This window comes from Sapajus apella, unplaced genomic scaffold, assembly GCF_009761245.1.
Source record: "Sapajus apella isolate SASKATOON/1434 unplaced genomic scaffold, GSC_monkey_1.0 scaffold23, whole genome shotgun sequence".
Classification (NCBI taxonomy): Eukaryota; Metazoa; Chordata; class Mammalia; order Primates; family Cebidae; genus Sapajus; species Sapajus apella.
Genome location: NW_022436963.1, coordinates 470602 through 487845, shown reverse-complemented (window position 1 = coordinate 487845; position 17244 = coordinate 470602). Strand labels below are relative to the sequence as shown.

The window sequence follows — 17244 nt, the reverse complement described above, 5'->3', positions numbered from 1 at the left end:
TTTGTACTGTTTGATATTTTTGGATTATCAGTTTCTTCAGCTGACATATACAGGGTAAAAGGAAAACCCAAGGAAGTCATCACCATCTCACTCCTCAAATTCCAAGGTTTCTTTGCTGCCTTCTGTTCAAATTTTCAGACTCTTCATATGTTTATTCTAAATATACAATCTAAAGTTTTTTGTTGTTGTTGTTGTACTTAGCTGGAGAAATAAGGAAAAGTACATCTACTCCATATTCCCAGAAGTAGAAGTCTGTCTATTGATTTTGACCTAGGAAATGTTTGTGTTCAGTAGCTTTGTCCATTGCTCTTTTCCCTTATGACTTCTTCCATTTTGTCTGAAGTCCTTTTCTACTCCTACATCAGACATTTGCCTATCCCTGCTCTTCTCTTGCACCCCCTTACTCTGCTGTGTGATTACTTCATACCTCATCTCTTCTCAAACCCCCACCTTCTCAGTAGATGATCTGGTTTCTGACTTCACTGAGAAAACGAAACCATCAGAAGAGGACTTCACCAGATGCCTTCTGCTGCCTCCACATACCTACCTGCTGCTGCATCCATGGGCACCGTGCTTGCTTCTACCAAGAATGGCCCATGCTTCTGCTTGACCCCAGGCCTCTTTGTGCACTGGATCCTATCCCCTCTTGCCCAGCCACAGACATTGCTTTTTTTTTTTTTTTTTTTGCCCAGCCACTGACATCAGTTTTTGCCCTCCACTCGATCATTCTTGTCGGGAATAAAGGCATAAACATGCTTGCATTTTTCATCTTAAAAATACAGACTTTGTCTGGTGGCTTACGCTTATCATCTCAGCACTTTTAGAAGCTGAAGTGTACAGATCACCTGAGCCCAGGAGTTCAAGACCAGCCTGTGCAGCATGGTGAAACCCCCATCTCTACAAAACAATACAAACAGACAGATATGGGCTGGACGCAGTGGGATTACACCTGTAATCCCAGAACTTTGGGAGGCAGAAGCAGGTGGATCATCTAAGGTCAGGCATTTAAGACCAGCCTGGCCAACATGGTGAAACTCCATCTCTACTAAAAATACAAAAAATTAGCTGGGTGTGGTGGTGGGCACCTGTAATCTGAGCTACTTGGGAGTCTGAGGCAGGAGAATCACTTGAACCCAGGAGGCGGAGGTTGCGGTGAGTCGAGATTGTGCCATTGCACTCCAGCCTGGGCATAAAGAATGAAACTCCGTCTCAAAAAAAGTAAAAAAAAACCAGCCAAGTATGGTGGTGTGCACCTGTGGTCCCAGCTACTCAGGAGTCTGAGGTGGGAGGATTGCTTGACCACGGGAGGTGGATGCTGCAGTGAGCAGAGATCATGCAACTGTACTCCAGCCTGAGCAACAGAGTGTGACCCTGTATCAAACAAATGTTAGTCTTTTCCACACAAATTTCTATGCTTCATGACTTTGCTCCCTCTTACATGAAAACTCTTTGAAAAAGTTGTTTTTCTTTTTTTTTTTTTTTTTGAGATGGAGTATTGCTCTGTCACTGAGGCTGGAATGCAGTGGCATGATCTTGGCTCACTGCAACCTCTGCTTCCTGGGTTCCAGTGATTCTCCTGCCTCAGCCTCCCGAGTAGCTGGGAACACAGGTGTGCATCACCATGCCATGCTAATATTTGTACTTTTAGTAAAGATGGGGTTTCGCCTTGTTGGCCAGGCTGTTCTTGAACTCCTGACCTTAGGTGATCCACCCAGCTTGGCCTCGCAAAATTCTGGGATTACAGGCATGAGCCGCCACACCTAGCCTGTTTTCTGTTTTTTACTACTCATCATTTCCAGTTCCTTTTCTCTAATTGTTAAACCTGCTTCAATCTGGCCTTTGCCTCACAACTGCAAAGAAAGTGGTTTTATCAAGGTCACTAGTGACTTTTATACTTCAGTGGTCAGTTCTCAATACTTATCTTTCTTTTCTTTCCTTTTTTTTTTTTTTTTTTTTGAGACAGAGTCTCACTTTGTCTTCCAGCCTGGAGTGCAGTGGCACGATCTCAGCTCACTGTAACCCAGGCCTCCTGGGTTCAAGCGATTTTTGTGTCTCAGACCCCCAAGTAGCTGGGACTACAGGCACACACCACCACACCCAGCTAATTTGTTTGTTTTTTGGGTTTTTTTTAGAAACAGAGTTTTGCCAAGTTGACCAGGCTGGTCTGGAACTTCTGGCATCAAGTGATCTGCCCACTTCAGCCTCCCAAAATGCTGAGATTACAGGAGTAAGCCACTGTACCCAGCCTTGTCTCATGACTTTTAAAACACCATTTATATGCTGATGACTCAAATTTATTTCTCAGGCTGGGTGCAGTGGTTCACGCCTGTAATCCCAGCACTTTGGGAGGCCGAGGCAGGCGGACCACAAGGTCCAAAGATCAAGACCATCCTGGCTAACATAGTGAAACCCTGTCACTACTAAAAATATAAAAATTAGCTGGACGTGGTGGCATGTGCCTATCGTCCCAGCTACTTGGGAGGCTGAGGCAGGAGAATTGCTTGAATCTGGGAGGTGGAGGTTGCAGTGAGCCGAGATTGTGCCACTGCGCTACAGCCTGGTGACAGAGCAAGACTCGGTCTCAAAAAAATTTATATCGGCCGGGCACGGTGGCTCAAGCCTGTAATCCCAGCACTTTGGGAGGCCGAGGCGGGTGGATCACAAGGTCAAGAGATCGAGACCATCCTGGTCAACATGGTGAAACCCCGTCTCTACTAAAAATACAAAAAAAAAATTAGCTGAGCATGGTGGTGCGTGCCTGTAATCCCAGCTACTCAGGAGGCTGAGGCAGGAGAATTGCCTGAACCCAGGAGGCGGAGGTTGCGGTGAGCCGAGATTGCGCCATTGCACTCCAGCCTGGGTAACATGAGTGAAACTCCGTCTCAAAAAAAAAAAAAAAATTTATATCTTCAGCTCAGACTTTTTCTAAACTTTAGACTAGTTTATGCAACATTTCTATGTGGATGCTAATAGGTGCCTCAAACATCATGTACAAAACTGAACTCCTGGTCTTCCCTAGTACCTCCTCAGCATTTTCCAGCTCTCAGCATTTTCCAGCTCAGCTGGTGACAGTAGTATCCTTCTAGTTATTCAGGCTTAAAGCTCAGGAGTTCTCCTAAATTCCTCTTTTTTTCCCACTCTTTAGATTCCATCTGTTGAGCAGTTACGCTGACTTTCAACATTATCCCAAATCCACCCCTTCTCACCATCTCCATTGCAGTTATACTGCTTTAGGTCACCTTCATCACTGTCCTGGATGACTGTGAGGGCTTCCTTACTTGTTTCCCTTCTTACAGTCTGTATATACATAACAATGATAGGATTCTGTAAATATGTTATTCCCACACCCAATCCTCCAAGGCCCCCCAGGTCACTGTGAATTGGCTCTAGCATTCTCTGATCACATGACCTTCCTTCTGTTTCTCAGACATACCAGGTTCACGCATGCCCAGATCCTTTGGGGAAGTTATACCAGAAAGTCCATTGATACTCAATTGACATTATCTTAAATTTGTTATTTTTAGAAAAATGGACATCTTTCTGATTGAAAACTTTTCCCAACTAGAATTAGGACTCTTTTTTATTGACTTCTTCCTTTATGATCCTTAGATATTTTAGAGTTTTATTTATGCAAGTTCTATTGCTTAATTCACATATATTTTATTGCTTTTTTTTTTTTTTTGAGACAGAGTCTGACTCTGTTACCCAGGCTGGAGTACAATGATACGATCTTGGCTCACTGCAGCCTCTGCTTTCCAGGTTCAGGTGATTCTTCTGCCTCAGCCTCCCGAGTAGCTGAGATTTTAGGTGCCTGCCACCCACCCGGCTAAATTTCGTATTTTTAGTAGAGACAGAGGTCTCATCATATTGGCCAGGCTGGTCTCAAAGTCCTGGCCTCAGGTGATCCGCCTGCCTTTGCCTCCCAAACTTCTGGGATTACAGGCGTGAGCCACTGTGCCCGGCCTTTGTTGCTATTTTGAATGGGATCCTTTTCATTCATTCATTCAGATGGAGTCTCTCTCTGTCACCCAGGCTGGAATGCCCAGCCTTTATTGCTATTTTGAATGGGATCCTTTTCATTTGTTTATTTATTTATTTATTTATTGAGGCAGAGTTTCTGTTGCCCAGCTGGAGTGCAGTGGCACAATCTCAGCTCATTGCAACCTCCGCCTCCTGGTTCAAGTGATTCTTTTGCCTTAGCTTCCTGGGTAGCGGGGATTACAGGCACATGCCACCACACCCAGCTAATTTTTTTTTTTTTTTTTTTTGGGAACGGAGTTTCGCTCTTGTTACCCAGGCTGGAGTGCAATGGCGCAATCTCGGCTCACTGCAACCTCCGCCTCCTGGGTTCAGGCAATTCTCCTGCCTCAGCCTCCTGAGTAGCTGGGATTACAGGCACGCGCCACCATGCCCAGCTAATTTTTTGTATTTTTAGTAGAGATGGGGTTTCACTGTGTTGACCAGGATGGTCTCGATCTCTTGACCTCGTGATCCACCCGCCTCGGCCTCCCAAAGTGCTGGGATTACAGGCTTGAGCCACCGCGCCCGGCTGACCCAGCTAATTTTTATATTTTGAGTAGAGACAGGGTTTTACCATGTTGGTCAGGCTGGTCTCGAACTCCTGACCTCAGGTGATCCACCCGCCTCAGCCTCTCAAAGTGCTGGGAATACAGGCGTGAGCCACTGCGCCTGGCCTTTTCCGTTATTTTTTAACTAGTTAATCCTGGTATGTAAGAAAGCTGTTTGGCTCATGTTGAACTCTCCTTCCAGTTTTAATTATTGTTTGGTTGATCGTCTTATGTGTTCTGACTCCTCTTGGCCCTGAACAAGCGGGATTCCTGTATGGATCCTGCATGGAGCTGTTTCAGATCACCCCTGCCTACCCCCAGATTCTTGGCTCTCAGGGGAAGGGTAGGATCCTCTCCTTGGCCCGCCTCCAGCTTTGCATAGGATCCTTGTTTGTATGGGACCCCTGTTTGGGCACTTAGAGCTCTGAGTGAACTTTTCTGTTCACCTTTTCTTTTCTGTTTTCTTTTTCTTTTAAGACGGGGTTTCACCATGTTGGTCAGGCTGGTCTTGAACTCCCAACCTCAGGTGATCCGCCCACCTTGGCCTCCAAAATGCTCGGATTACAGGCATGAGCCACCACGCCCCGCCTGTTCACCTTTTCTTAACCAAGCCTCATGACCAGGTAGGCCTGGAATGCAGTTGGTCTTCAAGGGATATTTGTTGAAGGAATAAATGAATGACTAAAGTATTTTTCACTTCCCTTGTACCCCTACCAAATAACTTTATTGTGTTTGACAGATTTCCTCAACTTATTTTTTATTTTATTTTATTTTTAATTTTGAGACAGAGTCTCACTCTGTTGCTCAGGCTGGAGTGCAGTGGTGCAATGTCGGCCAACTACAACCTCTGCCTCCCAAGTTCAGGTGATTCTCCTGCCTCAGCCTCCTGAGTAGCTGGGACTACAGGCGCCCACCACCATGCAGAGATAATTTTTGTGTTTTTAGTAGAGAAGGGTTTTCACCATGTTAGCCAGGCTGGTTTTGAACTCCTGACCTCAGGTGATCCACCTGCCTGGGCCTCCCAAAGTGCTGGGATTACAGGCATAAGCTGCCACATCTGGCCTCCTCAACTTATTTTTCAAGTTTTCTGTTGGTTTTATTTCTAGTCAATATGTGAATATTTTCACCTACCCTTATTTCATAGTGCCTGCCCCAAGATCACACATTCCAGATACTTATCAATTTGACAGTGAAGTTTTTCATTGCTCTAACACGTAATGGCCACATGTACTTTGTAGTCTCCTGCAACCTGCTGGGTCTGTGACTCTGATGTTTTTTCTGACTTGATTATCCTCTCCTCCCTCCCAGATTCAGGCTTCTTCAGGGGAAACCAAGTACACTGGTACCTTGGACTGTGCAAAGAAGCTGTACCAGGAGTTTGGGATTCGAGGCATCTACAAAGGGACTGTGCTTACCCTTATGCGAGGTAACCTTTGAGGCCTCCACTTGCGGTTACCTGGGGAAGTTACCTGAGGTGGGTCTGCTACACAGGGTCTTGCCAGATTAGCCTCGGTACCATGCATGTCACTTCTCTGAAAATACTGGCAGTGAGCATCCTGGTTTTAGGCAGTCTCACTCTGGTCAGCACGGACAGAGATTAGGATGAGTGGACCTTCCATCCTTCCCAAGTGTCTGCAGGGGTAGAAGTCATGGCACTCACAGTTGGAGGGGAGTGGCAGGTAGATAGAAATCATCACTGGAGGGAGGAGTGGGAAGAAAAAGTGACTTGGGGACAGTAGGGATCTCTCTGGTTTTGAGGGATATGTCCTGTTTTAGTGGCAGTAGGAAAGGCAGAGACAGTCTCCCTCTTGTCCTGAGATGGCAGCTTAGAGGAAGGCCAGATACACTAACTGTGGTTATAACCGTGAGAGAGAACCTTATTTATTTATTTACTTATTTTTTGAGACGGAGTCTCCCTCTGTCGCCCAGGCTGGAGTCAATGGCAAAATCTCAGCTCACTGCAACCTCTGCCACCTGGGTTTAAGCAATTCTTCTGCCTCAGCCCCACAAGTAGCTGGGACTACAGGTGTGCACCACCACGCCTGTCTTTTTTTTTTGAGACAGAGTCTCACTCTGTTACCCAGGCTGGAGTGCAGTGGTATGATCTCGGCTCACTGCAACCTCTGCCTCCCATGTTCAAGCAATTCTCCTGCCTCAGCTTCCCAAGTAGCTGGGACTACATCAACATGCCACCATACCCAGCTAATTTTTTATATTTTTAGTAGAGATGAGGTTTTACCATATTGACCAGGCTGGTCTCGAACTCCTGACCTCAGGTGATCCACATGCCTTGGCCTTCCAAAGTGCTGGGATAATAGGCATGAGCCACCATGCCTGGCCTATTTTATTTTTTGAGACGAAGTTTCACTCTTGTTGCCCAGGCTGGAGTGCAATGGTGTGATCTCTGCTCAATGCAACCTCTGCTTTCCAGGTTGAAGGAATTCTTCTGCATCAGCCTCCCAAGTAGCTGGGATTACAGGCACATACCACTATGCCCACCTAGTTTTTTGCATTTTTAGTAGAGACAGGGTTTCACCATATTGGCCAAGGTGGTCTCAAACTCCTGACCTTAGGTGATCCACCCACCTCAACCTCCCAAAGTGCTGGAATTACATGTGTGAGCCACTGAGCCCAGCCTCATTATTATTATTATTATTGGAGACAATCGTGCTCTGTCACCCAGGCTGGAGTACAGTGGCATGATCTTGGCTCACTGCAACCTCCACTTCCTGTATTCAAGCGACTCTCCTGCCTCAGCCTCTTGAGTAGCTGGGGTTACAGGTGCATACCACCATGCCTGGCTAATTTTTGTGCTTTTAGTAGAGATGAGGTTTCACCATGTTGGCCAGTCTGTTCTTGAACTTCTGACCTCAGGTGATCCACCCGCCTTGGCCTCCCAAAGTGTTGGGATTACAGGCATGAGCCACCAAGCCCAGCCAAGAGAACTTTAATGAAATTATATCATGTATGTGTTTTTTTTTTTTCTTTTTACTGCATAGAGAGCAAATCATGTGTGTTTATACTCACTCACACCAGTGCTTGGCCCAAAGCAGCATCTCATAGCTTCAAAGTGATTACTGCAAATAGGATGTGGCTGCTGAGGAACTTCTCAGGAATCCCTGAAGGGTCTAGTGCCAAGCTTGGCTTTTCTGTATTAAAGAAATCTGTGGGGGCCAGGTGTGGTGGCTCACACTTGTAATCCCAGCACTTTGGGAGGCTAAGGTGAGAGGATCACTTAAGCCCAGGAGTTTGAGACCAGCCTGGGCAAAATAGTGATACCCTGTCTTTATTAAAATAAGAATAACCCTATTTTTAAAAGAAAAAACATCTGCAGGGATTTTTTTTCTTTTTCTTTTTCTTTTCTTTTTTTTTTTTTTTGAGACAGAGTCTTGCTTTCTTGCCCAGGCAAGAGTGCAGTGGTGCAATCTTGGCTCACTGCAACCTCCACAGTGATGGGTTCAAGCAGTTCCTGTGCTTCAGCATCCTGAGTAGCTGGGATTACAGGCATGTGCCACCGGGCCTGGCTAATTTTTGTATTTTTAGTACAGACGTTGCTTTTGCCACATTGGCCAGGCTGGTCTCAAATTCCTGGCCTCAGGTGATCTGCCTGCCTCGGACTCCCAAAGTGTTGGAATTACAGGCATGAGCCACCACATCTGGCATTGTTTTTCTTTCTGATACTTTTTTAGTCACATAAATTACTACCAGAGGCTAATGTTTAAAAAGCAAATCAGTTGAACCAAATGTGGTCACCCAATTAAAAAACAATTTTACTAATAATTCAGGCTGGCCATGGACCTCCTGGCCTTAAGCAGTCTTCCTGCCTCAGCCTCCTAAAGTGCTGAAATTACCGGTGTGAGCCACCATGCCTGGCGAAGAGTTTATGTACTTTAATTCACTTCTTTCTTGCCACTGACAGATGTCCCAGCTAGTGGAATGTATTTCATGACATATGAATGGCTGAAAAATATCTTCACTCCGGAGGGAAAGAGGTGAGGAGAACAGAACTTGGAAGCCACTTTCCCCAGTCATGGATGCGTTGCCCTCTCCTGGGGGTGAGTCTGAAAGCAGAAGTAGGACATGTTCTTGGCTTCATGTCTGCTTTCCTTTTGTGGCTGCCGAGGTCCAGCTAGCTCTTCTTACTCTGTGCGTCAGCCAGTGGAGCAAATATTTGAAACAGGTGCATGAAACCTCCTCCAAGGAGTGCCAGCAGCACTGGCCTTGTACCTCTTCTCTGTCATCCAGTTTCTGCCTCTCTGTAACTGCCCTGTCTGCCACAGGAAGGATAGTCTGAGTGCCACTCTCACAGCCTTTGTCTAACTGGGGCTGTGGTTGGTGTTATGCAGGGTCAGTGAGCTCAGTGCTCCTCGGATCTTGGTGGCTGGGGGCATTGCAGGGATCTTCAACTGGGCTGTGGCAATCCCCCCAGATGTGCTCAAGTCTCGATTCCAGACTGGTGAGTGGAAGGTAGTGGGGTGGATGGGGGCAGAGTGGGTCCAAGCACTGGCTAATCCTGGGGTACAAAGTTCATAAGGCCCTAGGAAACTTACTCTTCATGGCAGTACCCAGCACCTGCCTGACCAACATTCCACCTCACAGTCATTTGCATTCTAGGAGCCCTAGACTCATTTTCATGACAGCCTAAACACAAGGTAAGTGTGATAAGAGGTGAAGTCCACTCTTCCTCCCCTACATGAACAGGAGGGCCGTTTCATTCTTCTTCCCTCTTTCCTACTCCCTTGGCACAAGTAATTCAGGCACTTGTACATTTGTCCCAAGGTGAACTGTTGTCTATGGACGGGTCCCAGATGACCTGCAAGGTGTCCCTTCCCCTGTGCTAGTCCTGACCCTTCAGAAAGACTTAACTACTAGTTCTCATGTGGATTGCAATGGTCAAATCAGGAAACTTCCTGAAGACTTGGAAATTGGGTTCTGCCCCACAGCACCTCCTGGGAAATATCCTAATGGTTTCAGAGATGTGCTGCGGGAGCTGATCCGGGATGAAGGAGTCACATCCTTGTACAAAGGGTTCAATGCAGTGATGATCCGAGCCTTCCCAGCCAATGCGGTGAGTAGCTGGCAGGGCTGTGCTTTCCCTTGGGGGCTCAGAGCAGGGTGCATGTGGGTTTACTTTTGCTTGTTCCTGGGATAGGACTGGGGACTCAGTTTTCCCAAAGCCCTATCTTCAGCCAGAGTATTCCTTATTTACTCCCTTTCCTGAAGCTGTCAGGAGAATTTGCGTTTGGGGATCTCTGAGGTGGGGCTTTGATTTCCTGACCTGGCCATTAGAAGCGGGCAGTTGTGAGACCAGGCTCGATGGCTCATGCCTGTAATCTCAGCACTTTGGGAGGCTGAGGCAGGTGGATCATCTGAGGTCAGGAGTTCGACACCAGCCTGGCCAACACGGGGAAACCCTGTCTCTACTAAAAATATAAAAATTAGCTGGGCATGGTGGTGGGCTTCTGTAATTCCAGCTGCTCAGGGGGCTGAGGCAAGAAAATTGCTTGAACCCAGGAGGTAGAGGTTGCAGTGAGCTGATATTGTGCCATTGCACTCCAGCCTTGGTGACAAGAGCAAAACTCTGTCTCAAAAAGAAGAAGAAGAAGAAGAAAAAAAGTGGGGAGTTGTGGGATATACATTTTGTTCTCCTCTTAGGAATGAGAGAGCAGAGCTTGTACCCTTGACGTGGCGTGGATGTGGGGTTAGGGAGGGGCTCTGGTCCTGACAGGGCCAGCAAAGCATAGTGCTTTGAATAGCCTATGAATAGTCATTTCTGCTGGCTTTTTTCTTCTTCCCAACCCTTTCTCAGGCCTGTTTCCTTGGCTTTGAAGTTGCTATGAAGTTCCTTAATTGGGCCATCCCCAACTTGTGAGACTGAAGGCTGCTCAAGGCTTCTGAATGCTGGAAGCTGTCGCTGAGGAGGAGGAGTAGTGGGCAGAACGAACCAGTCCCGGAGGGCAAGGGGAGGGGGATGGTGGGATCAGAGCCCTGTGCTTGGACTTGGTGAGACCGTTGCCTTAATGACGTCTTATACTTTGTATAACTTAGTGTGCCATTTTGAAACTTGAATTCATTCTTGTCAATTTAAGGGATCTTAAGAGGATTTGGAGATGGAACAAGAAGCTTCTAGACCAGATACTACCTGTGGCAAGAATGGTGGCTACCAGTTTTCTGCTGATCCTACCATACCCAAAGTATTCCTCATTAAAGAGATAATCTCAGGTTCTCACTGGAGGCACTGTGCATGTTTTCAACCAGCTCACCAGCTGAGATCTTCTTCAGTCCCTAGCCAGGAACACTTACTTGATTTCCAGGGTGCCATCTAATCCTGGGCTACACGTGTGGATATGGATTTGAGGCCCACATCTGTGTCCGAGTGGACTGGGCATATGTGGCTAGGAGGAGATAGACTGTTAACTGTTGGATTTTGATTTTTTTTTTAACGCATGCAAGTAATCAAAAGTAAAACTAGAGTGGTGTAATTTTCTGGGAGCAGGTGGAGAACTTTCCCTCCCACACAGTAAGGACAGTCCCAGTCTGCTGGAATAAGTGAGAAAGCGCAGGGTGTAGGAAGGCTCTTTTTGTACACTCTTTTCTCAGTGTACATTTTAATGAGAAACAATAAATGTTGTTTCTAATTTTTGCATTGTGTTATATTTTCTTCTTTTGATTCTAGGACAGTTCAGTAGGCAGCCTGTGGCCTTGGTGGAGGCTTTCAAGGATCCAGTATCCTTCCCTGGGAGCCTTAGGCTGGGGATCCAACAGGAAGAGGTGGAGGAGGAGGAAGTTTTGGCTGGCTCTGCCTTCTCTGGATGCCCCAGCTGCAGCTGCTCTAGGGAGGATGGGTGGGGTGGTGTGACTTGATTGGTAATTGTTCACACAGGCCTCAATGCAAGCCTGGCATGCAGGCCCCACCAAGGTCCAACCTGCAACCCATCCCTTCATTTATTCCTCTCTCTGCCCTGAGCTCCATGGGTGTCTGAGCTAACAGATGGAGAGTCAGTTGTTCTATTTTTTTCCTTTTCCTTTTGTTTCCTTCTTTCTTTTTTTTTTTTTTTTTGAGTCAATTGTTCTAAAAGGACAAAAGCAATCCTGGGTTTTCATGAGTTGCTGTGTGATCTGAGGTAGCTAGCTTGACTTTACTAATCAGGTAAATGATGGTATCCAGTTGTGTCCAGAAAAGGTGAGGGAGTTGGAGAGTCATAAGCTAGGCTGTTACTTTCTGGTTGAGGAGAGCTTACTGAATCTACTGGAGCTGGGCTTTGTGGTTGAGGAGAGCTTGCCGAAGCTACTGGAGCTGGGCTTTTCTCACATTGTCCCATCTGGTGGTCACAGTTACAGTTCCACTGGCACTTCCTGTCTCACTGCAGCTGCACAGAGACCCTTGGACTTTGGCTTTAGAACCATCACTCTGTCTCTGGTTTTGAACTGTTAAAAAAAAAAAAAAAAAAAAAGGCTGGGAGCAGTGGATCATGCCACACTTGTAATCCCAACACTGGGAAGCCAAGGAAGGAGGATCACTTGAGTCCAGGAGTTCAAGACCAGCCTGGGCAACATGGTAAGTGCCTCTACACAAAATTTTTAATTTTTAAAAAATTAAAAGAATCAAGCCAGGTGCAGGGTTTCATACCTGTAATCCCAGCAGTTTGGGAGGCTGAGGTGGGCAGATCACCAGGTCAGGAGTTCGAGGCTAGTCTAGCCACCATAGTGAAACCTAATCTCTACTAAAAATACAAAAAATCAGCCTGTTGTGGTGGTGTGCACCTGTAATCCCAGCTACTTGGGAGGCTGAGGCAGGAGAATCACATGAACCCGGGAGTTGGAGATTGCAATAAGCCGAGATCGTGCCATTGCACTCCAGCCCGGGTGGGTGAAAGTGCAAGACTCTGTCTCAAAAAATAAAAATAAAAATTAGCCCGACATGGGAGTGTGCGCCTGTAGTCTCAGCTACTCAGGACACTGAGGTAGGAGGATCGCTTGAGCCCAGGAAGTTGAGGCCACAGTAAGCTGAGTGTGCATCACTGCACCCCAGCTTGGGCAACAGAGTAAGACCTGGTAAGAAGGGCAGGTACACACCCCTATCTGGGAGTTGGGGCTGTGATCAACCCAGCAGGAAGCTGAAGACTTGGGATTTTAAAGAAGGAGGCTTTATTGCTTGGAATATATTTCCAAATGACTAGATAGGAATTATGGCCAAGTAGAAAATGACATTTTTGGTCAGGCACAGTGCCTCACGCCTGTAATACCAGCACTTTGAGAGGCCGAGGCGGGTGGATCATGAGGTCAAGAGATCAAGACCATCCTGGCCATCATGGTGAAACTCTGTCTCTACTAAAAAAAAAAAATAACAGCTGGGCATGGTGGCTCACACCTGTAATCCCAGCACTTTGGGAGGCTGAGGCAGGTGGATCATAAGGTCAGGAGTTTAAGACCATGCTGGCCAAGACGGTGAAACCCTGTCTCAACTAAAAATGCCAAAAATTAGCTGGGCGTGGTGGCACGCGCCTGTATTCCCAGCTACTCGGGGCTGAGGCTGAGGCAGAGAATTGCCTAAAAACCCGGGAGGTGGAGGTTGCAATGAGCCGAGATCGAGCTACTGCACTCCAGCCTGGGTAACAGAGTGAGACTCTGTCTCAGAAAAGAAAAGAGAAAAGAAAAGATCAGCTGGGTGTGGTGGTATGTGCCTGTTGTCCCACTTACTTGGGAGGCTGAGGCAGGAGAATCACTTGAACCTGGGAGGCAGAGGTTGCAGTGAGTGGAGATTGCACCACTGCACTTCAGCCTGGCAATAGAGCGAGACTCTGTCTAAAAAAAAAATTAATTTTAATTTTAATTTTTTTTATTTTTATTTTTTTTTGAGACGGAGTTTAGCTCTTGTTACCCAGGCTGGAGTGCAATGGCGCGATCTCGGCTCACCGCAACCTCCGCCTCTCGGGTTCAGGCAATTCTCCTGCCTCAGCCTCCTGAGTCGCTGGGATTACAGGCACACGCCACCATGCCCAGCTAATTTTTTGTATTTTTAGTAGAGACGGGGTTTCACCATGTTGACCAGGATGGTCTCGATCTCTTGACCTCGTGATCCACCCGCCTCGGCCTCCCACAGTGCTGGGATTACAGGCTTGAGCCACCGCGCCCGGCCCAAGCCTGCTTCTTCTAATGCTGGAGGATGTCTTTGTTTAATATCACATTGATTTGGAGATGGCTATATATGTGTCTCCTGAAGCTCTTCTTTTTATTTATTTATAATTAAAAAAATATTCCTCCACACATTTATTCTCTGAAATCTCTTCCTTTTAAATCTTATTTAAAAAAAATTTTTTTTGAGACAGAGTTCATTCTGTCACCCAGTACAGGAGCATGATCATGGCTCACTGCAGCCTTGACCTCCCGGGCCCAAGCGACCTTTCCACCTCAGCCTCCTGAGTATCTGAGACCACAGGCATATGTTACTATGCCCAGATAATTTTTTTAAATTAATTTTTTGTAGAGATGTAGTTTCCCTATGTTGCCCAGGCTGGTCTTGAATTCCTGGGCTCCCAGCTTGGCCCGCCAAAGTGCTGGGATTACAGATGTGCACCACTGTGCTCAGCCTGAAGCTTTTGATATCACCCAGTCCTAAGACTGTTTTAAATTTTAAATTCAAATTTTTTTTTTTGAGATGGAATTTTACTCTTCTTGCCTAGGCTAGAGTGCAATGGTGCGATCTCGGCTCACTACAACCTCCGCCTCCTCGGTTTAAGCGATTCTCCTGGCTCAGCCTCCTGAGTAGATGGGATTACAGGTATGTGCCACCACATCCTGCTAATTTTATATTTTTAGTAGAGACAGGGTTTCTCCATGTTGGTCAGGCTGGTCTCAAACTCCCAACTTCAGGCGATCCGCTTGCCTTGGCCTCCCAAATTGCTGGGATTACAGGTGTGAATCACTGCACCTGGCCATTTTTTTTTTTTTTTGGAAGCAAAGTCTCGCTCTGTTACCCTGGCTGGAATGCAGTGGTGCGATCTCAGCTCCCTGCTGCAACCTCCACCTCAAACGATTCTCCTACTTCAACCTTCCAAGTAGCTGGGACTACAGGTACCTGCCACCCCGCCAGCTAATTTTTGTATTTTTAGTAGAGACAGGGTTTCCCCACATTGACCAGGCTGGTCTTGACCTCCTGACCTCAAGTGATCCACCCACCTTGGCCCCCCAAAGTGCTGGGATTATATGGGTGAGTCACTGTGCCCAATCAAGACTTCTAAAACTTCAAAAAGACTTCTAAGACTTCTAAATCTTTGCCTAGAAGCTCCTGTAACCGTCTGTGCCTCTGGATAATTTGCCCTTTGAAAATTTTTCCATTTTAAAATGGAGTATTTTGGTACTTTGATGTTAGTGGTGGTAGATTCTTTTACTCCTTTGGGTGTTCATTAGATGTTAAGTCAAATAGGGAAGCCCCTGGAGGCATATTTGTGAAGGGAGCAGAGCAGATGTTGAGTAACTCCCTCCTGGCTGGTGCTTCCTTTTATGATGCACTTTGAAATGCCACCTGTTCCTGATATATCTCTTCTCTTCCTGACAGGAGTAAGGGGTGGGGAAAAATTGGGGCCCTCCCTAGCAATTTCTCTGACTTTCATAGTCATAACTGAGAGCCAGACAGTGATTTCTTCAGTAACCAACTGATGATAAAAGCCTCACCCAGGCACCAAGAAGCATATAACTGGGCCAAAGGTGAGGGACGGAGCACAGGTTGTTGCAACAGTGACCTATTAAAAGCACAGTAGCCCCATTTCAGCTATAAAGCCGTACCATCTCTACCCCACATTTGTTTCCCTATAGACTTTTGAGGCTGGAACCCTCTACATCTTTTCTAACCTCCTTATAAATTTATTCTCTTATTTCTTTATCCCCTTGTAACTCAATGTTTAATGGGTAAGGATTTTTTCGTTTGTTTTTTGAGAGTGAGTCTCCCTCTTTCCCAGGCCAGAGTGCAATGGCATGATCTTGGCTCACTGCAACCTCTGCTTCCCGGATTCAAGTGATTCTCCTGCATCAGCCTCCTGGGTAGCTGGGATTGCCGATACACACCACCACACCCAGCTAATTTTTGTATTTTTAATAGAGATGGGGTTTTGCCTTTTTGGACAGGCTGGGCCTGAACTCCTGACCTCAAGTGATCCAACCGCTTCTGCCTCCCAAAGTGCTGCAATTACAGGCATGAGCCACCGCACCTGGCCTCTGGGTAGGGATTTTGACCCCCACTTTCAGCTGTGGAAGCCAAGGCCCAGACAGGGTAAACTGATCTGCGGAGGTCATTGGCAAATTGATAATGAAGTGTGGATTGTGTGGGTATCCTGAAAAAAGACTTGTGATGCTATCAGAGGCTGTCCTGAGGTTGTTTGATCCAGGCTCCAGGAGACCTGTCTGTACCACCTGGTTCACGCTTAGGTACCTGACCTGTGAATCAGATCATGGATGGCTCACACAGTCCTGACAGGCACTGGGAAGGCCCCAGGGCCAGGTGTCCCTGAGGATTAACTTTTCTTCTTTCTCTGCTGTGGCAAGCATGCAGACCTGTCATTTTCCAGCCAAGTTCCCTGTGCTTTCTAGGTTCTTTCCTTGCCCTGAGGTGTCTCAGATGCAGACCCTGGGTCCACTGCAGAGACTGACACTTTCTCAGGACATAGTGTCTCGGCATGGGGGTGGCTCCCAGGTACACATGCTCCCTGGAGCATGGGCATTTATTAAAATAGATCAGATTGATTGCAGTACATTGAGCTCCATAGAGACAACACCGGGGAATTAGCCGGGCATGGTGGCATGCACCTGTAGTCCCAGCTACTTGGGAGGCTGAGGCAGGAGAATTGCTGGGATCTGGGAGGCAGAGGTTGCAGTGAGCCAAGATCACACCATTGCACTCCAGCCTGGGTGACAGAGCAAAACTCCATCTCCAAAAAATAAATAAAAGTAAAGTAAAAAAAATAATAAAAAGAGACAATGCTGGGGCAAGTGAGAGCCAGATGGGCACTGGGCGACTCTGCTTCGTTAAGGAAAAATAACTAAATGTGGGCAAAGGATATCCTAAGAAGCCGAGAGGCAAAATGTCATCATATGCATTTCTTGTGCAAACTTGTTGGGAGGAGCATACGAAGAAACACCCAGATGCAGTCAACTTCCCAGAGTCTTCTAAGAAGTGCTGAGAGAGGTGGAAGACCATGTCTGCTAAAGAGAAAGAAAAATTCTAAGATACGGCAAAGGTGGACAAGGCCCGTTATGAAAGAGAAATGAAAACCTATATCCCTCCTAAAGGGGAGACAAAAAAGAAGTTCAAGGATCCCAATGCACCCAAGAGGGCTTTTTCTTGTTCTGCTCTGAGTATGGCCCAAAAATCAAAGGAGAACATCCTGGCCTGTCCATTGGTGATGTTGCAAAGGAACTAGGGGGCATGTGGAATAACACTCCTGCAGATGACAAGCAGCCTTATGAAAAGAAGGCTGCGAAGCTGAGGGAAAAATACAAAAAGGTGAAATACCATTGATTTGATAATGGAAATTTAAAAAATAAATAAATAACAAATAAAAAAAGAAAAATATGAAAAGGATATTGCTGCATATCGAGCTGAAGGAAAGCCTGATGCAGCAAAAAAGGGAGTTGTCAAGGCTGAAAAAAGCAAGAGAAAGAAGGAAGAAGAAGAAGATAA

At 46.6% G+C, this 17244-nt stretch overlaps 1 protein-coding gene and 1 pseudogene across 1 annotated transcript in view; both read left to right on the top strand.

The window, feature by feature from the left end:
* The window catches only part of SLC25A20 (solute carrier family 25 member 20), a 41500-nt gene extending 30289 nt beyond the window's left edge, over positions 1-11211 (top strand). Inside the window, exons 5-9 of the mRNA XM_032289762.1 lie at positions 5877-5994; positions 8488-8560; positions 8915-9024; positions 9512-9636; positions 10378-11211. Coding sequence (XP_032145653.1) covers positions 5877-5994; positions 8488-8560; positions 8915-9024; positions 9512-9636; positions 10378-10440 — 489 coding nt within the window. The 3' untranslated portion in view covers positions 10441-11211. The remainder of the gene's footprint in view (positions 1-5876; positions 5995-8487; positions 8561-8914; positions 9025-9511; positions 9637-10377) is intronic.
* A 5395-nt stretch (positions 11212-16606) lies between these two features.
* On the top strand, positions 16607-17242 carry LOC116559584 (annotated as a pseudogene).
* The last annotated feature ends 2 nt before the right edge of the window (positions 17243-17244 follow it).